The 21,870-nt window shown below is 41.1% G+C and overlaps 2 protein-coding genes across 7 annotated transcripts in view; both read right to left on the bottom strand.

The window, feature by feature from the left end:
* LOC105252033 (homeobox protein prospero) overlaps window positions 1–14,955 on the bottom strand; it is a 29,365-nt gene extending 14,410 nt beyond the window's left edge. For 2 of the 4 annotated variants that reach the window (XM_025413094.1, XM_025413093.1), the window contains exons 1-3: window positions 12,308–14,955; window positions 11,473–11,955; window positions 9,151–9,305 (exon numbers count right to left, since the gene is read on the bottom strand). In XM_025413094.1, the coding sequence (XP_025268879.1) occupies window positions 9,151–9,305; window positions 11,473–11,955; window positions 12,308–14,911 (3,242 nt within the window). In that variant the 5' untranslated portion in view covers window positions 14,912–14,955. The remainder of the gene's footprint in view (window positions 1–9,150; window positions 9,306–11,472; window positions 11,956–12,307) is intronic. The other 2 variants (XM_025413092.1, XM_011259205.3) reach the window with 1 other exon arrangement.
* A 564-nt stretch (window positions 14,956–15,519) lies between these two features.
* Window positions 15,520–21,870, bottom strand: part of LOC105252032 — a 99,202-nt gene continuing 92,851 nt past the window's right edge. For 2 of the 3 annotated variants that reach the window (XM_011259204.3, XM_025413095.1), the window contains exon 6: window positions 15,520–15,803. In XM_011259204.3, the coding sequence (XP_011257506.1) occupies window positions 15,624–15,803 (180 nt within the window). In that variant the 3' untranslated portion in view covers window positions 15,520–15,623. The remainder of the gene's footprint in view (window positions 15,804–21,870) is intronic. The other variant, XR_003123471.1, reaches the window with a different exon arrangement.

The raw sequence follows: 21,870 nt of genomic DNA, 5'->3' as shown, positions 1-21,870 counted from the left end.
TATCGCATTTTTCGCGAAGATTCGCCCGATGAGCGCGCACGCCGCTGTCGTGTGTCTAGGATTTCACGTGCGGGTGTGTGTAGGTGTACGTGCACACACACGTTCGCACGGAGATCTTTCGAACACGGGGATGAAAAACGGCGGCAGCCGTCTGGATGACTGGCATGGGGTCGTTGCTGACTACCGAGGGGCGAGCGGGAGGGGCAAACGGGTGGCATTGGCGATGGACGTGACGTAATGGATTACCGGTTGCAGTTTCCCGGGTAACTCATTTTTTAATCTTTACCTACGATGATTTTTTCGGTCGGCCATCGCGATTGTTCAAACTGCAGGAAATTCGAGAGAGAGAGAGAATCTCGATGAAATTTGGAAATTACTTTCGCGTTATGTATTCCGCATCGTCGGAATCTTTTATAGCGTGATTAAGATGTTTTATTAAGTAAAGTTGTGTGATACGAGTATCGATCGGTATATTTTTGCTTAAATCGTTGTAATTTTAGATCCCTTTTATCTAAATAATACATTCTCCAATCAGCGTGCGTCGAAAATATCAGAAAGGAAATAAACGTGTCAAATTTCTTCAAATATATTACTGAAAATTATAATTCTAATATTTCTCAGAGATGCTGAAATTACATATTATTCGAAAAATGTTTCGATGTAATTGAATAAAAAGGAATCCATTTGACAAAAATAATTTACAAGAAACTTACATCTCTTGATATCTCTTGTAGAGATGTATAATATGCAAAAAAATTATAGAATACACATACAAATATTTTAATGTAATATAATTTAATCAAAACACAAAAACTGTACTTATTTATGGATTACTTTTTATATGTGAAAATATAATGTATGTTATATTAATATTTATATAACATATTAACAAATAAAAATAATAAAATCTAAGCAATATATTTAACATAATTTTCAAGATAGTTCTACGAATAATATTTTTTTCTATTGCTAATCTCTAAAATTTTGGTGAGATTGATTTCTATGTCTCATCAAGAAATCAAACTGTATTAATTTAGAAAATGTGATTCGTGGATTTGGGGAACGTTTTTACTCGTACGCGGGTTCAACGAACTCTCTTAATTGTTCGGCAACAACCGGAAAAAAGATTCGCTTTAGCGAAATCTTTGGCGGGGAATGTACCGTACTTATGCTGCAAGTAGCAGCTCATAGCGGCGGATTAGCCTTGCAGTAGCGATGCTTACATCCCCTATAAAGCCTCCGCCATCACCCTCCCCCTCGCCCACTCGCTGTTCCTGCTCCTTTTTCCCTCCCCGCATGTCACCTCAACCATTCTACCGCCCCCTCTGCGAAATCCCCCCGCTCGGCAGCCAACCCCCGCCTTCTTCGTTGTTCCTCCCGCGATAGCCCTGCGGCCACAGCATTGTCTGCCGCTCAGCCAATACTCCGTCGTGTTTCTCGTACTTGTTCATTATCAAAAAATTCGAGAAGAACCGACGCTGCTATCGGCTGCCTGCTGCAACGCCAGCAGGAACCCCTTATGTTACGTTACTGACGTTTCACGAGGGTGGTCCCGTAAGCCCGTTCTTCCGCGTTCATCCGTGCTGATCCGAACTTTTATTCTTCCTGTTTGCTCGCATGTTAAATCACATGTGAACATTTGATACAAGAAATTTCAGTCAATTATTCCTCCGACTAATTTACATTTGTCAAAACAGAGAACTAATCATAAAGTATTTAATTGGATAATCTTTAATATTAGCGTCCATGTATTAACTATATTTTAGTTAAATATTCGGAAACGTTAACAATCCGTTCGCGAGTAAAACAATTCCCGCGAGATTAAATCGCGAGAATGGTCAACGACGGAGATTGGGTCGGTTGGCCACAGTTTGCGGTGTTTGAAAAGTCGTCGATGAATCTACCGGTGGTTCAAGAAATGGTTCAACTCGAAATTTGACATATATATGTCTTGCTAGCAAATTAGCTCGGTGATTCTAGAAGAGAAGAGGGAAAGAAAGAGAAGGAGAGAGAGAGGGAGGGAAAAAGTGAGAAGAAAAAAGCAACTGAAGAACTTCAACCAAGATAGAGATTTTGCTGGCGAATAGATGTGAACGGAGCATAGAGACGAAAGAGAGTATAAAAGATGGTGGAGGAGGCAGTTAAAGGGCGATGGTAATAGAAGGGTGAAAAAGTAGGAGCGAGATGGGCAGAGAGCGGGTGAGAAGGAGGTAGATGTGGCGAGGTAGTCGTGGCGCACGGCTAAGAGAGAACCAAGCGTACCTAATTAGTGCCAAGAACGTAATTAAGTAATTTTTAATTAAGTGACTGCCGTTTACGCGCACAACCATCACGTATGTGGTGGTTTGCTCGGTGCAGGTCTTTTCGTTTACATCTACAATAACGAACCGAGTTATTGTTCTTCGGAAAATCGACTCTCTTATAATCTCTCTTATATCTTTTTCGGAATCGCGATTTCCTAACGATTAATAAAGTTTCATAGTGATATTAATAAAAAATGTCACGCAACAATAATAAAAAAATAATACATAAGATGATAATTATTATTCACACACAAAAAGCTTTTTTAAATATTTTATGTATAATTTTATATTAAATTTATATTGCTTAATATTAAATATGTATATATTTAAGAAATTATGAATGTGACATTCGCTTATATTGGATTCGCTTTAAAAGTCTCTTATGCCTTTTTCCACATATATACGTCTATGCAGTTCAATGTTATATAATATATGTATAATAAATAAATCAGATTAAACTATAAAATATAAATATTTTTGATTATATTAATAATATATGATTTCGTATAGCTTAATGATATATAAGCTCTTTGAAACAATTTTCAGCGTGCAACATTTATTGATACGCTGATGAAAGTTGACATATTGTATAAAACTGTCATGCATATGGACAATCAAAAACGTGTTTCTGATTTATCGAAATAGATTCTTGAATATTTGCAAACTAAGCTTTAGGAAAACAGAAATAATAATTCGATAATGATTAATTGATTATTTTAAGACACAAGACATAAAACAGACGATAAAAATGTTGGATAAAAAATGCATCAAACGCACAATTAAGTGAAAAATTATGGTAGCAAATTGTAATTCTCCAATATGTTAATTTCCAATAATTTCTAAAACATCCTTTTTAATCTATATATTATTAATTACGTGCATTTGAATTAATTTAGATATAAACGCTAATTGTCAAAAAATATGAACATATAATAATATGTATATATATGAAAGGATATGTAATATATATCCTTTCAGGATAATATATGTATAATGTATCCTTTCATGGATATTCTTTTGTAAATACCGAGAGATGCAGTTTCCATTTTCTTCCTGTAAAAGACTGCAACGCTCTCAGCAAAACTGGCCAACAGTCAAAGACTAAAGTTTCCTTCTGTTCATTAACGGAGCAGTCAAGATACAACCCACTATCTACCCCCTTTCTTTATTCTCCCACGTTTTCCTTCTCGACTTCTTCATCTCGATGCATTTCTTCTGGTCCTACCACCTCGCGGCAACTTTCATCTCAAAGGATTTTTACTTGCTCATTTTTTTAGAATCTCTTGTTTCTTTCGAGGATCGCTCTCGCGCGATTAGCTTTTTCCTTTCCTTTCTGTACGACTGCACAAGAAGTATATCTACAAATACTTAGCCGCGTGTACAGTCAACATGGAAAAAAGGCTCGCAATTTTTTATCTGTTTCACGAGATCACCTTTTAACCGATGAAAATGATATCTCAGGTAGAAAAGCTGTCGTAACGAAGACGTTAATATCGAGAAATTTTGTAAAAGAAATGAGAAGAAAAAAATCTGCTGTGAAATGGTACGAGATGACGGTAATTGCGAGGAAGGTCTGAATGTTTTCATGGATTTAACTCGCAGTGAATGGCTCGCAGGAGGATGCTGAGAATCACCCTTGCCTCGCATACGAGGGTACATACACGTACACGCATATATGCACTTAGGAAAGTACACATGCTTCCATCTCTGTCTCAAGGCACGGATTTTCTACACTCGTTGCCGTTCTTTCCTTTGGCTCGTAGCCGCGACCGGCTTATTTTTTCTCGCGGCAAGAGAGACCCGGTGTTCACATCATCCATGTATATACGCGTGTCGTATGAGTCTAGACTTCCTCGCTAAATGACACGCCCGGCAACCGGCCGCCCACGCACACGCCAATCCTGCGTCAAGCAACTGGATGAGTTCTTGAATAAACCACCATTCTCCTAGTTGTAATCTTGTGGAGTCAAAGCTTACGCAAGCCACTGTCAGAAGTAGAGAATATAAACATTTTTTATCCAAAGTTGTCCTATTTTGTAAATAATTGTCGCTTTTTCGACTTTTTTAAAAATAAATCTAATGGTAAGATCGCATATAAGATAGCAAAAAGACAGTTATAAATATCTCGGGCATCTAAATATGTTTTCATGTATTCTTAAAATAGCAAAGCTAATCGCAAATATCTAGAGCACCTAAATCTTTTTTTTTACGTGTTCCATTACGTATTAAAAATAAACGTTAATAAAACAATTTTATAGATTTTACCATTAATGATCATGGAGCTAAAATAAAATACGTTTATCCTTGACTAGAAGTTTATCATTTTTATCCTGTCGCTTGTAATCGCTACCTGGATCGTAAATGCCAGTATATAAGTATGTACCAGAAATTCTCACTGCGGCGGCCTCTCGATAATAGCATGTCACTAGGTGAAAAGATCATGCTCGATACAAGCAAGGTGCGCTTTGCTCGGAAGCGTGGGAGAGGTGCGTGTCGTGGCAGCGCCGGTAGTTACTAAGAACGCGTGGACAGACCGCACGAAGGAGGAGAGCGAACGCTAACGACCGGTCACGTGTCCGACGGCAGCGAGATAAGGGTTGAAAAAGGAAATTTGTGTTTAGAAAATTACCGCGTCATTACCCCGACTCCTCGCTGTACGGACGAGCAGCGAGACGGTAATGTTCGTCCACGAAACGATCGTCGGTTGATAAGAATGAGGCGAAGAAGGAATTAGAAAGAGAAAACATCGCCGGGGTCGTCCCCTTCCGAAGAGAATTATCGAATATTTCGCGGCGATAAGCAGCCCCTTGAAAGCGTGACTGGGTAAATTCATCGTGGACTTCATTATTCGACTACTCAAGAGAGCTTTCGATTCTTCATTTATATCGTATACCTTTTCCTCCCTCTCACAACTGTCTCCGTTCCTTTCGCTCTTTCCGCAACATTATATTATTCCGCTCATGGCCGAGCCATTAGCTCGCGTTTTCTCGTCAACCGCCACTTGGAGGTCTCTCTTTATCGAAGATATCGCTGTCCTCCACTTCGCAGTTTCCGGAGATGCTCTTTATATCTAACCGGATTAAATCCGACTATCGCTAAATAAGGGAAATATTTTAACGTTTATTCGATTGAATATACTTATTGAGAAATGTTTGGCGGATTAACGAGCTGTTTGCACTTATCAGAATTGCGCAAATAAAACTTTAATCGTTGCCGAATCGTATCTCAACGGAAGATAATTATTTTTCAAATAAGCATCCGAATCTCTCACGTAAAAGGATATATATTCTTTATTTTATGGATATCGAAATTAAATATCAATCTCGCAAAAAAATTAATATCGTATTAAGCGTCGAAGAGAAACGATGCGGTATTTAAAAGCGGAAAATCATTGCTCGATTTCTCACTCCGAGGCGACTCAGGTTTTTCGTGCGAAATGAATTCACTGTCCGTCAGAACCGTGTCGTGTGCGCGCGGTCTGTTGTGTCCATTATACGACATAAAATTTCTTCCATCCTGCGGAGATAGGATCTATCGCTACCTCAGTCGCGTGTCCTACCATAGGATCTGATAACGAACGAACCCGAGTCCGCCCGCGCATCTCTTTTTCTCGCGTTCTTCTTTCTCTTTTTCGCGTTCACGCGGGGGCGAACCGTCCGACCGATCGGCCGGTCAGGCCGACAGACAGACGGACAGACGGGGTGAGATGCGCGGTGATAGAGACGGGTACGCGCGCGCGCATACACACGTGCAGATATGAACACGCACACACGTCGTACCCTGGATCGCAGACGACCCCAATCATCCCCCACGGCGTGCTTCATCGAACGAAGGCTGTCAATATCGTCGGTATAAGCAGGTCCGATGATGTACGCGCGACGTCAACGAGTCTCCGTAAGATATCGGACGTGCTTTCGATTCGACGCGAGCGTGAGCGTGAGAAAATAGGGTGCGAACGATCGCTTTGTGTGCCCTGCTCTCTCTTTCTCTCTCTCGTTGTCGCTCTCCTTTTCCATCACTCTGTGATTCTCGTTTTATTCCTCTTTTTTTCCTTTCTTTCTTTCTGTTTCTTCTCGAATCGGATTTTCTCCGGCATCTGGCATGTCGGGGGATGTACAATGATAAGTGACGTCATCAGATAAATGTTGCGATTACGAAAATCATAGTCATTAATATATAAGGCTCTCTCTCTCTCTCTCTGTGTGATGTTTATAAAAATTACGTTTGTCATATATGAAATATTCTTATCATTCTCTGATGAGTATTTTATGCGTCATATACTTTTATTTCTTAATTATCAAAACGTTAATAATATAATTCTAATTTTGTTCTCTCTTTTGCTAAACGTAAACGTGAAGTAAATTTATAAATAATGTAACTAGGAGAAAATCAAATATTCCAGTTATATTATTAAAATTAAGAAAAGAATTTTTATCTACTCTTTTCTCTTATACCATATTCCTTTGATAACCACGAATCGATAGTTGGAGATTGATCAATCAGTAAGAACGCACTTAGGTTTCTGATCGACGATATGTATATTTTATACCAGGAACGAGACGACGATATAATAATCGACGTAGCAGGTGACGGCGATGGTGGTCTCGGCCCATTCTCGTGACAAAAGTACAACGATGATCTAGGGTGGGAAAAGGATGGAGGGTTGATCGTGCACGTAGTAGCGTAGAATAATGTAGCGAGGCATTTCCGCATAGGAAGCCGTGCATTAGGCTATCAGATCGAGCACGCGCGACAATGACTAGTAGAGAAAAAGAAGGAAAAAGTCCGGACAAACCCCTTACGTGATTAGTAGTGAAAGAAAAAAATTCCGAGTAGAAGTAAAATCTCCGAATTTTCTTTCTTCAATTAACTTTCTTCATAAAATAAAAATATAAATTTCATATCTCAATCAGAAGCGAATAATAATGAATGATGCAAATTAAATTATTTTAAAATCCTCATAAAAGAAAGATATTAAAAATTTGATTTCATAAATAGTACGTTACTTTAAATGTGTATGTGACTAATGTGTACGCATATATTTTATATATATATATATATATATATATATATAAATTATTGATATATACATACAGGTAGATTTACTTCTCATAAGAAAAATAAATGGAAATTTCTGATTATATTACGGCACGTATATCACGACTAATATGTTCTACATTTAGAAAACATATTAACAGTTATAATATATCAAGCAAGACATATCACATAACGTAATATCACATGACATATTCGATCCTATATATTTTGTAAATTTAGTTTCCAAATTTATACGAAAGAAATTATTTTATTTATTTAAAAAATCTTAACAGGCAATATTTTAGAGTGCAAGACGCAACTCGGAGTGAATCTCATTAAGAAATATTTCGGACGGGTAGAAATAAAATTGCGAAAAAGGCGAAGAAACCCTCGGGCCAAATGTACCGAAATACTGAAGCGGTAATTAGCTTTGTACATACCGTCGAATACGAGCGTGCAATTTTCGCTGGACGTTTGAAAGTTCCACAAACATACCGCGCTTGCTCTTTTATCTTCGATTCCACTCTTTTGAATAGTCCCAATGAATAAAGTTACACAGAAGACCGATAATTAAACAGCGCGTTACCAAAATAGACAGAGTCCTTTTATTTTTTGGCTGATTTTCGATTCTACGTGTACAACATCTCATTTATTTCAACATACTATTTATGCTCTACATTATTTATGCTCTGCATTATTTATGCTCTGCATTCGACATTATAGCATGATGAAGGATATCGTTGGAAAAGCTCGACAAGTTAAATAGTGGAATAAGATGTAACGTTAAAAATCGTAATTAACTCGACCATTATCCTATATTTTATTTATCGTCGCGCATGTAGTTTTTATGCAAGATATATCTGAAACACACGTGGAGTTTTCTTCAATCGTTAATCGTGAAAGTGATAGAGATGCCGGCATACGCGAAGGTGAGCGCGCGAGGACTTACGATTTTCATGAGAGTGGACATCTCGCGATAAGAAAGCGGTAATAATGTAACGACGGGGCCACGTGCGATCTACCTTCGACCGCCTTGTATCTTGGATCTGTACTGTACTCAGCCTAATTATAATCAGGCTAATGCCTGCCGGACACTATGTGTCGGTACCTACGGCCTTGTACGCGCTTCTATACCTGCCGCTATGTAGGTAGCGTTACTTATCCCCAGCTGCTACGAGAGAGGGTAATTAAGATTCGGACACACCCATCGTGACTCTCGTCTCTTGGGCTCTGACCGCTTCTGCAAAGGGAGTGGTCGATCCCTCGAAAACCTCGTTCTCGTTTGCATATACGAAACGCACCTCTGTTATCAGAAACGTCTTCCACGATTTCATTCTTTCGGGGGAGCACCGAACGAGATCGAAAATGTTCGAGATTACGTAGGGGAGTGGCGAGTAAATTGTCCGCCGAATTCTCCGGGATTTTCTACATGACCATCCGCTCCGCTTTGGATTCGGCTATCCATCCGGTACAAGAGATCGCGTGCCGAAAATAATTCAATCTCGTTAATTTCCGATTTAAATGAGATCGAAAATTGGCATGAATTAATTACATTCTGAGAAAATTTCAATTTTAAGAAATCTCTTGCTAAAGTGTTTTAATACATTTATTTGTTCAAATATTAAAATGCCTATAAATCCGCGTCTCTCGTTTACGACCACATTTCGATTTTATCGAAAAATACTATTTATCTGCCTTTCTTTTAGAATATTATACAAGAAACTAGCTGCGCTCGCGTAAGATAATAGCCAATTTGAAAAGATTTATTTGCTATATTACTGTTATAAATTCAGAATTGTATATCACTCACCGGAAGTTGGAGAACCACTTGACCAGCTGCGCTGTATTGTTTTTGTTGAACTTGATGTCGGGGAAGTACATCTTAAGGACGGCCGAGGACGGGTACCTGACCCAGAAGAACATCAGCTTCGCCTTCCTCAGATGCATCGGCGTCAGCGTCGACGAGTTCACCGCGGTTAAGGAAATAGTCATTTTGCGATGCACAAATAATACGTATATATGCAGGATTTCTTGCAATTTTAAAATAATAGATTAAATTAAAAGAGAAAAATGAGAAGAGAGAAAGCTATTGGTTTGCTTCTTGGACATCTGAGTATCTCAAATATAATCGTGTTTTCTTTCGTATCGAATCGGATTAGAAATCGTATAAATTGCGGCAAGGGTAGAAGGGTTCTTTCTACAAAGTTTTGATCTATGATTGGTATCCTCAGCAGAAGCCTTACCGACTTCTTATTGGTAATAGGATCTCTACATGTGGTTTCAATGCAATCTTATTCGATTAATTCGCGGTCTACTCCGATACTTTCCACGACAAGTTAATTTATTTATAACACGTATAAGTATATCGATCATCGGCGCACAAACAATTGCGTTACGTTGATCTCGAGTTTGAATCTCAGGATGAATCTTTTCAAGAAAGAAAAAAATTAGAAAGAATAAAAGACGTGTATAAACCGGCAATAATATTCGGGTGCATCAAATGCTAGGGTGAATCGCGAGACTAGAATGCGTCCAAAAGAGCGCGGAGCAGCAGATCGTGTCACGGCGATGCACGACGCGCTTAACCTACCCCTAGAGAGAGGAGGGAGCGAAAAAAAATGCGCCATTGATTTTACATCAAAGGCCGACTAAAAAGGCGGCAAAGAACGGCACACGCTACCCGATCGAGCGACCCGGTCCAACATGCCGATGCAGTTCCGACATTGCATCGGGCGATCGCCGCTCATACAAGCCCGCGCGCACGACACTCGCCTTTTTTTCTTCCCTGCACCGAGGCGAGCTCTCCCCGTTCGCAAGCCATCGGAGCTCTGCACGTTCTTTCGGTAACTCAGAAACAAATCGCGATGCGGTAGATCGTGCACGATAATCGAGCGGACGAATTGTTCGATCTTCCCAAGGATTTGTACTAATTAAATGCAAAAATGCGGCTATTTTAAATGTCATGAATAATTTAATTGAATTCTTGATGAATTCTTAAATGAATTCAAGAGATTTTTTTTATCTGTATCTAATTTACTATATATAATCTGATAAACTATTATAAATTTTTAGTGTAATCAATTGTTCGATAAAAGTTGAATTTCCTATTTCCCGCTAATCAATAAAGTTTTAATTAATCGTTATCATGTTTGAAAATATTGTATTATTATTTATAATTATTTATGAACAGAAATTATGACGAATTATTAAAGAACATGAAAAAATTTATCAAATAAATTCGTTTTTAATAAATTCAATTAAAAATTGATTTCCAAAGAGAAATTGATTCTATTAAGGACACATTTAATATCTTTAAAATATAACTGATATGTAAATATAGAATCAAACATTTTTTTCTTTATACGTGAGTTGAAAGGCGAGAGATGCGTAAATGTAAATAAAATGTGATGCATAGGAATTTAACACTATGAAAGCTCGTATCACCGAAACCAGCTAAAGTAGCTTATCTACGATAAGTCGAGGAGACGCTCGAGATGGGAAGTTCGCGAAATGCTCACGCTGAATTGCGAAATTGCGGGACAGATTATTGGCTTGCGAAGTTGGGTGAGACTGCAGGCCGAGGGTGGGCCGGGTAGGCAAAGAACTTTTGGCTCGATGCGTTGTTGCCGGACAAACTCTACTCGTAGGTGCAGCCAACATTAGCCTAACTCCGTAGCAAACTAATCTAACATTCGTCCGAGCTTCCTCGCTCCAAACCGCCTTCTAGTGAACGAATGAACGCCATTCTCAGCTTTTTCTCTCTCTCTCTCTCTCTCTTTCTCTTTCTCTTTCTGTTTCTCTATTTTTCTCTCAAAAACTCACTACATTCAAAACTCTTCGAGTTTCGCTTCTCTTCTAAAAAAAAAAAAAAACAAACAAAAAAGGCTCCTAAACATCTTACTCGTTTCCCTCCGCTATTTCTAATAATATATTCTTTTCTTATTTTATATATATTCTTTTTAATTATAAAAATAATCTTTAGATAACATGATAGTTTTTTCATTTGAATATTATAATGTGTAAATCTTTTTTTAAAATAAGAAAAGCAATTAATATTTATTTTACCCTGAATATTAATTATTATTTTAATATTACCTATCCTTCTCAGTATATAAGTATTAGTAAAGGATATTGTAGGCTGAATTCCATCATAGGTGATGTCACCGGAGTTGCAGTCGCTAGCTCGGTCGTTGCTGTCCATCCTGAGGTGTCCGTAATCCGGACTGCCATGCTGAGCTGCTGCCAGTAGAGCTGGATGCAACATAGCCGGCGGATGGGGCAGTGGAGGAGAATCCCTGAGTTCTACACCGCCACCCGGAGGACTCGCGGGTAAATGATGTGGCCCCGGAGGTGGTACTTGACCAGGATGACTCGCGTGAGGGTTGAAAAACGGCGAATAGGGCGAGAACACTTGACTCTCGTGGAGACTTGGATTTGGTATCGCTACGCTGGTTGGCAGGGACACCGGCAGCATCGGTGGTGGCGCATGGTAGGGTCTCGGTGGTGGAGGAGGCGGGGGACTATCACTACCTCCTTGTGATCCGTTTCCCTCTTGCGCTAGGATTCTCGACACCGTCCTCGGAGTAATTCTCGTATCCGTCACCTGTAAAGCGTACTAATTAGCATTTCTTTTTAGGCAGACTTATCAAGTTTCCATTTTTAGATTAATTATTTAATTCTATTTACGTAGTTATATAAATTAAGTTTATTAAATAAAAAGTAATTAAATAAGATCGAAAAATTATATTTTCTCGCTGTAATTTTAAATGTTAATTTATATTATCTCGCAAATAATATTTTAAATGACTTGAAATTAATATCTTTAATGTACACGCATTTAAAATTGTATATTTTATCTATATACATATTAATACATCAATTTATATTTACAATTTATATAATTATATTAAATTAATATATTTAATTTACATCAATTTATTAAATCTGAAACATTGTAATATGCTTACCTTATGACGTTTTTTCTTCGGCGTCATGACAAGTGACAGGGCCTCGTTTTGCTCCGAGTCTCTGTTTTCTCTCTCGTCGTTTCTCATATTGCAATATTGGTCGCGTTGTTGATGCTCTCTTTGCTGCTGTTCGCGCTGCTGTTGGTGCTGCTGTTGGTGTTGTTGTTGCTGCTGCGCCTGCATGGAGGCCATGGCGTATATCGTCGGCGGTTTTGGCGTCTGAAACATTCCAACGCTCGGCCTTGCATGCGAGGGCAGTTGATTCATCTGGTTAAGATTGTTTTCCGTGGGGCCAGCATGAGGACCATGGGGCACACCACCTATGGACCCGATTTGCGAGAACCCCGTGGGCTGTGGAGGAGGGGGCCCACCGTTGAGGGGCCCCCGTGGCCCGTTTGGGCCACCGGGTGGTTGTGGCGCTCCTCTATCAACTACTTTCGTCCTAGGTGATTTTCTCTCGAGCATTTGACTCGCCATAAGGAGGTCCTTGTTCAATTGCTCGGCGGCAGCCTGCGCTGCCTCGGTCTGCTTACCGATAAACCTCCTCTGTTGCACGAACCTCGCGACGATACTGTCGATCAAGTTGGTTAATGAAGAGGTTATTTCCGTCTTCAAGATATCCGCTAAGCCTTCTAAATCAGCTCCGGTGATATGAGGACCAGATGAGCTGGCTGCCGCAGCGGCACCCCTGAAGACGTTTAACCTTTCTTGGAAGTCTTTATGTTGAATAGGCGTATTGGCTGGTTGCATCTGCGGCGTTTGCGGCGTTGGAGGTCCAGTGTTGTTCTGGCTTTGTTGAGATTGGCTTGGTGGCGGTGGCGAATTTTGTCGTTGATGTTGCTGCTGCTGCTGCTGCTGTTGTTGCTGCTGCTGCTGCTGCTGCTGCTGCTGTTGCTGCTGCTGCTGCTGCTGCTGCTGCCTCGCGGCCGCTTCTTGATGTTGTTTCATTCTCTCGAGAGCAGCATGCTGCTGCTCGAAGTAGAGTTTATGCCCCATGTGATACATAGCGGCAGCTGCTGCATGGGGATGATCAGGTGGAAGAGCTGGAAGGCCGTTATACGGCGGTGGATGAGGTCGTGGCGGTCTAGGTGGTGGTTGCGGTTGGTGCTGAGGCGGAGGACTGGGTGGTGCATCACCGCCACTCTCACTTGTATCTGGTTCCATTCTACTAGAAAGCTCCATGTATTTTTGTTGCATTTCCGCCAATTGCTCGTGTAACATTTTTAACTGAATCTTTAGATTATCTTTTTCCTCCCGTTTCTGTCTGATCGTCGTCGGGTCTTCCTCCTCCTCGCTTTCATCGTCATCATCCATCATGGTATCATTGACACTATGCTGGATAACATGATGCACCGTCTGTTGTTGAGGTTGGTAGAGCTTGCGCTTCTTACAACCGTTTACCGTTGCGGGCTGAAGCGCCGGGCTACTGCGCATCGTGCTGACAATGTTTTCTACGCGGGCGCGTTTAATCTCCGTTGTCGGAGAATTCGTCTCGGTCTTTGGCACGATCGGACAAGGAGAGTGACTAGGGCTACGTTTGATATTTAGCGACTCCTGTATTTCTTCCTTAACGGAGACAGAACCAGACCTTGGTGCTGTTGGACTAGGAGGTAGGCTCTGTTCGCAATCCGATCCGTCCAAGTTCGCCCCTGGCTCCATACCAGCCTCGGCAAAAGCCTCTTCCATCGCGCGTGCCGCGGAGGCAGCATCCTCAGCGCTATCTTCAGCATCACCCGGCATCACGGTATCACGGTCACTGTGATTCGCGCTATTTACGACGTTATTGCCATCACCACTCTCTTCCCCGCCACTCTGCACTGTTCCACTGCGCGCACTATCACTATTCTGTTGTTGATGCTGCTGGGGACTCTGCTGATGCTGCGATTTAAGTAATTCCGCGGTAGTGTTATTATTGTTGTTATTATGTATACTGTTGTTATTGTTGGGCTGCTCTTGTACACCGAGAGCGGAGAGCTTGCGGCCCTGCAGTAGCATGTCGCGAAGCATGTGCTGCGTGAGATCGGCTGTGGCGGGATCATCGCAATTAACCACGGCACCCGGTTGTAGATTCGAGGCGGGATCCATGCCGGCACCGGTCATCCCGTGACCGCCCTCTGGCGGTGATCCGCCAGCGTCACTGGCTTGTTTGACCTGCCGTCCTAATAACTCGTTCAGCATCTTGGCGGGGCCGAAGCCCGGAGCCCCGAAGAAGCCGAAAGCCGCGTGGGCGGAATGCTGCTGGGTTGTAGGACCCGTCGTAGCTGTACCTAAATGACTTTGACTGCCAGTCGCTCCAGTCTGCTGCTGGAGCTGTTGTTGCTGTTGTTGCGATTGCGACTGATGATGCTGCTGTTGCTGCTGTTGTTGCGGCTGCTGCTGATGCGGGGGTGGCCCGCTACCACTAAAGATCGAGCCGTAGAGACCACCACCGAGGAAGGATGGCCGAGAGCTAAAGTTCGGTATACTCGAGTAGCTGTTGCGCGGCTCGCCGGCGTCCACGCGCTGTCTGGTGCGCTTCTGCTTCTTCAGAAGTTGCTGTTGCTTGCTTTCCGTGGTTGCTCCGTAGAGGGCGAAACACTCGGTCTCCTCCTCCGATGACATCATCGGCCGTCTGGTTGGTCGGCCCCCCAAAGGCCTCCGCGTCCCCTCCCCGCCAGGGCTCCTTGTCACCCCTCCCCTTCTCACTCGAATAGCCCCTCGTGGCTTAGCGCACTGCTTCGCCTTCTGCACTGTGTAGTCTCTTCGACTCCCCTACTACAGCTGCCTCTTTCTCTGCGTTCCTTCTAGCTAATACTCCCCACTTTGTTTGCCACCGACCACCCCTCTCCACTTCCTTTGGCTTCGCCGTCTCCTTCTCGATCTTCTTCTCCTCCTTCTCTTCGTTTTCCGTTTCCTCCGCCGCCGCCGCCTCCTCCTCCTCCGCTTCCTCCTCCGCTTTCTCCGCCGCCGCCGCCGACGACGACGACGACGTCGGCACCCTTCTCTTTTCCTGCGAACTCCTGCTTCCTCCTCTTCTCCTTCTTCTCCTTCTCTCGCGCCTCCTCTTCTTCTTCTTCCGTCGTTCCTCGCTTTTTCTGAGCCTTCTTTTCACTATTCCTCGCCCCGCACCTTCCGCCGTGGAGCTGACGCCAACGACTGAAGCTGCTGTTCGGTGACTCGATGTCGGCCGTTCGCCTTCGTCTCGGGATGGCGGGTCTTTTTTGAAAGGGTCGATTCGTTATCGGATCTGTATCCGCTGCTGTCGTGCTTCTTATTTTTACTACGATGATTGTTGTAACCGGGACCGCTGCTTCTGCTGCTTTTATTATTGATGCGTTTACACCCGGTAATCGTTGCAATGTTGTTGCCGTTGATGATATCCAGAACGGAAGCCGGTGCTCTCGCGGGTGGAATTCTCGTGCTCCCGCCTGGGAGCTGCATCCTTCGAGCTCGCCAAAGGGCTAAGTGCCCCTCGCTCCCTCGTCTCGATTTTCGTAGCCGCAATTCTCCAATACGTCTGTAACGAAAAAAACAACGGTCCATCTTAGCGATCTGTACAAGTTAAACGAATCCAGTGTCGTGCGTCTATATATATATAATAAGAGAATCGATTCACACGAGAACAGTAATAGCATGCCGTAGATTATTTTAAGCTCTGTATATAGACTCTTGCTTCCGTAGATAGGAAATACTCGGCGGTGTGTACACTTGTCATTTCCCTTCTTATTACGAGCTTATCTTATTTTAACCGAATCGAATACATGGGAAGAATGTGAAAAGTAGGCTACTCTGCAAATGTACTCTTTATAATTAATTTTCATAATCGTGATCTGCTTATTATTCATATATTTCTCAAATATTTTTCGTCGAAGATACAGGTGTGTATTTATCTTAGCTTTTATACATTCTATCGCATCATTTTATGCATATATATATATATATATATATATATATATATATATATATATATTATAGCTTTTCTAAAATATGAAAAAAATTGCAAAAAAAATATGTTCTATTTTCCCATATTTTCTATTTTTTACTTTTCAAATACGGATATTCGATCGAGATATGTGAATTTATTGCAAAATGACGTCATATTATGAACGCAAGAAAAAGAATGCATATACAAAGTGCTATCAGTTAAAAATACAATGATCGACCACGGCGACGACGGCGACAAAGAAGAAGAACAGACCGCGGGTGACAGTTGCAAGCAATGTGTTTCACCCTCGTCCGAACACTCTGCGGCCGCTAGAAGCGAAAACTCAAAGTATAGTGAGTTACGAGGGGGTTAGCGAAGAAGGGGGTTGTTCGCCTGAGAAGCGGCCATAAGAAAATTACTTGCGTTGAATATCTTATTCGATACATAAGCAGTTCCGCCTAGAATGGTCTCTTCGTCGGGGGATGCATACCGTCGTCGGTCGATACTCGGCGAAAGAAAAGGGCACAAAAAGTAATTGATAGTCCGCTCATTGCGCGCTCGATCATAGACCAAGCATCTGGCTTGCTTGGATGAGAAGAACAGTCTCTCTGTTTATGCAACTCTTTATCTTTTCATTTTCTTTAAACTCTTTAAATTTTCTGTTACTCTTATTTATGTTATAAAATTAAAATACGCAATAATAATAGCAATAATATTTTGTTATTATCATTACAATTATTTATTTTGTACGAAATATTGTAGAATTTTCTGTCGCAGTCTACACGCCCATAATCGCTCTTTATTTGTCAATGATGTAGCTAGTTAGAAGCTTCGATCGTCATGCAGTTTAATTGATTCGCTGCGTATAAGTGCGTAAGTGAGACGGTTGTGTATCTGCACGTATGCATTACCGAACAGAGCTTGAATGCAGTACTTGAGCACGTGTTCGTGCACACGTACGCGAGATTCGAAGCAACAGCTGAGCAGTTTAAAGCACCTGCGCTCAATAAGCCGACAATATCCCATAGTTTGCTTACGCATAAACTCTCCCCGTTTGAGGATATTCATTCCAATACATATCAGAAAATTAAAAGAATTTACAATGAACAATGCTTAAGGTGTCATACCAAGTTTTTTCGCCGTTGAAATCACTATTCTGCTAGAAAAAATATTGTTATTATATAATGTATTAAAGTATAACGTATTAAAGAATAAAGTGCATCGAATAAGATTACGATGATTGTTGCAAAGCTAAGAGATTTTTTTTTATTGGTAGAAATTTGCAAATTACTCAACAGAAAGGCAAATTGCTGCAAGGCGAGCAAATACGTGCATGCATTTGAAGTACCATCGACGTTCTTATTGCGCACTTGAATCACTATTACGTAAACGTTCAATTACGACAAGTTAACGCGTTCTCGAGCGCTTCCTCGAAGAGGAACGATCCGTTCCGAGAAATTACTAGGCAGTTCCGTTGGCAATTACTTTAGAGGGGTGCAGCGCTTGCTCGTTATTCCAGAAGTGACATATGGTGTCGACCTCGATAAGGTCTACGGGACGACGTACCTGGATAGAAGGGACGCTTCGAGGGGGGTCGGACGAACTTCTGTCTTTCCTATTTTTGATCGGCACTTCCCCGTGTGCTGTCATGCGTGGGATGAGAAGGGGAAAACAAAAAGGTGCCGGTGCCCTGCCGGAAATGGCTTCAGGAACTCTCCCACTGTTGCGTCGATTCGGAGGTAAACACGACGAGCTAATTACACGTGAGCAGCATGTTCGGAAAGGCGAGCGCAGGGGCGAGCGCAGGGGGCACGAACAAGATCTTGCTACTACTCGATGACCAATTTTTGTGGCAACTACTCTCAAATTCAAATATAAATTTGTACTTTTCGTTTGAAGTTTGTCAAATTAAAATTTGTATTCTCTCTTTTAAGTTTTTAAATTTTAATCTTTTTATCATACAATATAAAATTTCTTGAAATTTATTGAAACATATAAGTCTTAATACGTACAAATAATGTATTATTATTATTGCATGAGAATCCATAAACTTCACTACGAAAGTATGTATTAATTATATATACAAGCATATAAAGTCATCTTCTTTCAATAATCGAAAAATCAACGATTATTAGAGCGCAAGAAATACACATCGACAAGTCACCAATGACCATTTCCTGTGCGTCATACGATATTTATCATTTAAGCAGGTGGGTAGATTTCAAAGCGTGATTATAGTGCATAGTGATAGGGTCCGCAAGTAATACGTAGGATAGTTAACGCATGGGGAGCCCTCGATAGAACTTCAAGGTGATAGTCAATATTACAAGTGATCGTTTTCCTAAGTAGATGACGAGACAAAAAGAATCGTTATTCGAGTAACGATGAGCTACGACATGTACGATCAAATTTTATAAAAAAAAAAAAAATATTCGAACAAAAAATTTCGCGTATTCTCGCATACGCGACGCAATTTTTAGTCCCCCTAGGAAACAACATTGAGGAAACGGAGGGAGATTGCCGCGTGACTATCACATGGTGCACGTACCCCACATGGCGTCGTAGAGGTAACATAGCAATGGCATGTGCATCGGAATTCCGCCCCCTGTAAGTGTCATGTGGTGAGAGTGCTCGCAGGGGGTTGCTGCATGGGAACTCGATTGTGGTCATCAGTCCATGTCCATCGCGTATACACGCACCGCCATCGCTTACAAGTATATACGCGTATACATACACGATTTCACCCTCTCGATATATAAAATTATTGTAACAATTCGTTTCGCGCGTCATTATGCCTACGACGATAGGGGGATAGGCATACCACCCTCGCCGGTAACACGCATCCCACGACCGCACAAACACGTCCACGCGCGCGCGATCTTGGCTAAGCGCAAACGTGTACACGCGCACACGTGCAAGCGAAATGTACGCTGAGACTGAGGTACTCACACGCGTCGTCGAGGTACGCACACGGCGGCGCATTGTGTACGTACACACACGATTCACACGCGTTCAGCATATTATCGGCCTGCTCTGATGCAACAAGTTGACCGGGTGTCAATTGATGTGTTATTAATTGGAGGTTAATTGCGTTAATGCGCTGCCGACCCCGCCTCTCTGTCGTCTACCCGCTCTCTCCCACCCCCGACGCCCATCGCACCCACCTTCAACGAGCCCCACTGTTTTATTATTATTTTGCATTCGAATCGTTTCGATTCAACACACACTGGCACGCGCCCAAACCAAACTGGTGTGAGAAAGAGAGAGAGAACGAGTGAGAAAGAGTGAGAGCCGAGCTGGGAGGTCGCGAGGCAGAAAGAGCGCGAGAGAGCATTTAAAAGCGGCGGCCTGTCACCGATTTTCATAATTCACAGCTCGTTAAATTTGTTTCGCTTTTTGCCCCGCTTTTCGCGGTTACGCGCCCCGACGCCATTAATCTACCTTCGGTCGTTTTCAATGAGTTTAATCGCGTTTCAAAAACAATGTGGGTCAACGCCACGCTTGTGTTATTCCTGACACGTGAGCATGACCTTCTCGCCATTTTCATTTCGATTTCGGTTCCCATTCATGCTGTTATAGATATGTGATAATGAGCGCCAATGTTTTTTTTAATGCTTGTCATTGTGGCATTCTAAGGGTTCTGCATTTCATATTGCATTCCAACCAGACACATGGAGGGGAAAAGGAAGACGTTCTATAAAGATAGAATTTAAGATATATATATGAAAATTAAATTTCGCCCTCTATCCGATATATGGGCTATATACTCGTTTAATTACTCGTTTGACAAATAATGAAAAGATATTAATTTATGCATGTTTCGATAGAGATAAATAAAATCCCTCAGAGATGTTCTGCTTAACAGACAGTTGAATGACTTACATGTTGAAACATTAATGAAATATTAATAATTGAATGATATTTCATGTGAAATCAACGGAGAAGATTCTCAAGATGCGATTGTAAATCTCAGACTTTTCACGAGACGTCTGCACAATTTTCCCATGACTTCTCGCGGTGGGAAACGTTAACGTCTGATATTGAAAGCTACAAAAACTCCTGCGACGCCCTTCGGTCTCCCTCAGAAAAGGAAGTAGGAACAACGGTCCTTGCTTTCAATGGCGTGGACGATTGTAGCATCAAAATTGAAAACTGCAAATTTATGTAATTTAAAATAATCAAACTTTTGTTTAATGATTTATCATATTAATTTAACGGTTTACAAGATCAATTACGCTGGCCAATTTCACTTCTGTATTTATATTTATCTACGAGTATCGCATAAAACTAAAATCAATAAAGCTTGTTAAAGCCGCTTATCAGTTAAATTTCATTAATTTAGACATCGTTAAAAATGCATCATTTCTGCCTCATTTAACAACATTTATAAATAATAAAATAATTATCTAGTAATATTATTATATCTATGGTATAATTTTAACTGTTTTAAAAACTGTAATTTTTATATAAAAATATCATAAATATAGTAGAGAAAGAAATGCAATAAATTTAAATAAAAAATGAAACGTCTTTTATAAGGGAAAATTTCAGGGAAATCCAATTCAAGTATTCGAAAGCCAAGAAGCTCCCTCGTTACCGACGACACTGCAAGATCAAGGAGGCCCCCTCGATAGCATTCAGGTGGTTCGCCGGGTGGCGTCACCGATTTAAATGTCCAGGTATCCCCTGACTGTATACACGATCGAGGTAACTTCTCGAGACTTGGTTTCCCCTTAGGAGCTCGCCCTACCGAGGAAAGATGAAGGAAGGGCGAAGAAGGTAAAATACCTCCTTACGAGCGCGTGCCAGCTGCCGTTTCGAAGCATAACCGACGTTTCGGCTTCTTGTCGTTTTTGTTGTACTACCCCACTAAGGTCCCCTAACGTCTTGGGGTCAAACGAACTACGCCTTTCTAACGTCTTAAGAAACGCATGAATACAATACAAGGCGGTTCGTGCCGCAGAGGAGTAACGGTTTTCACTTTGATATCATATTATTATCATATTGTTTATTTCTATTTATGATTTTAATAATTTTAATAATTTCACAGAGCATAATTTTAATAATCTTATTTTTAAAATGTAGATAATAATAATTAATAATACAAAATCTGTATAGTATCTGTATTTGCTGTGATATAGCAATTTTTAATATTGAAAATTGCATATTAATATTTTTTTTTTTAGTATTGAAAATTGCATATTCATATTTTATTTTTTGTCTTTTCTCGATAGCATTCAGATGGTTCCCGAAATATAGCATTCAGGTGATTCCCGAAATACTCTTACGATAATAACTCTTACAGGAATATTATATATATTATATGAAAAATATAACATATACAAGAAAGCCTGTCTAAATTGATTTATTGCCGAAAAGAAGAAGCAGATTTAATGATTTTGGTCTCTTTTCTCTCCATCTTTTATTGGCTATGAGCTACTTTTGGCTCGGGACAATTATGGAGATACGTTCGCGACATATTGGCAACCAGGAGCGTCCAGGATTACCGGCGTTATTGTCGTCGTCATTTCGAGAAACAGACTTCTTATGGCAGTTAGCCAATATGTTCCTAGTTTTTGCGACGAATGGCAGTCATGCCACAGGCATTATCGGCTATTTAAAATTACTTAATTATATTCAATTGCCAAAGTTGTATATT

Source organism: Camponotus floridanus, unplaced genomic scaffold, assembly GCF_003227725.1.
Source record: "Camponotus floridanus strain SB8 unplaced genomic scaffold, Cflo_v7.5 scaffold6, whole genome shotgun sequence".
NCBI lineage: Eukaryota > Metazoa > Arthropoda > Insecta > Hymenoptera > Formicidae > Camponotus > Camponotus floridanus.
Note: the sequence above shows the minus strand (reverse complement) of the source record. Positions and strands in the feature narration are given on the sequence as shown.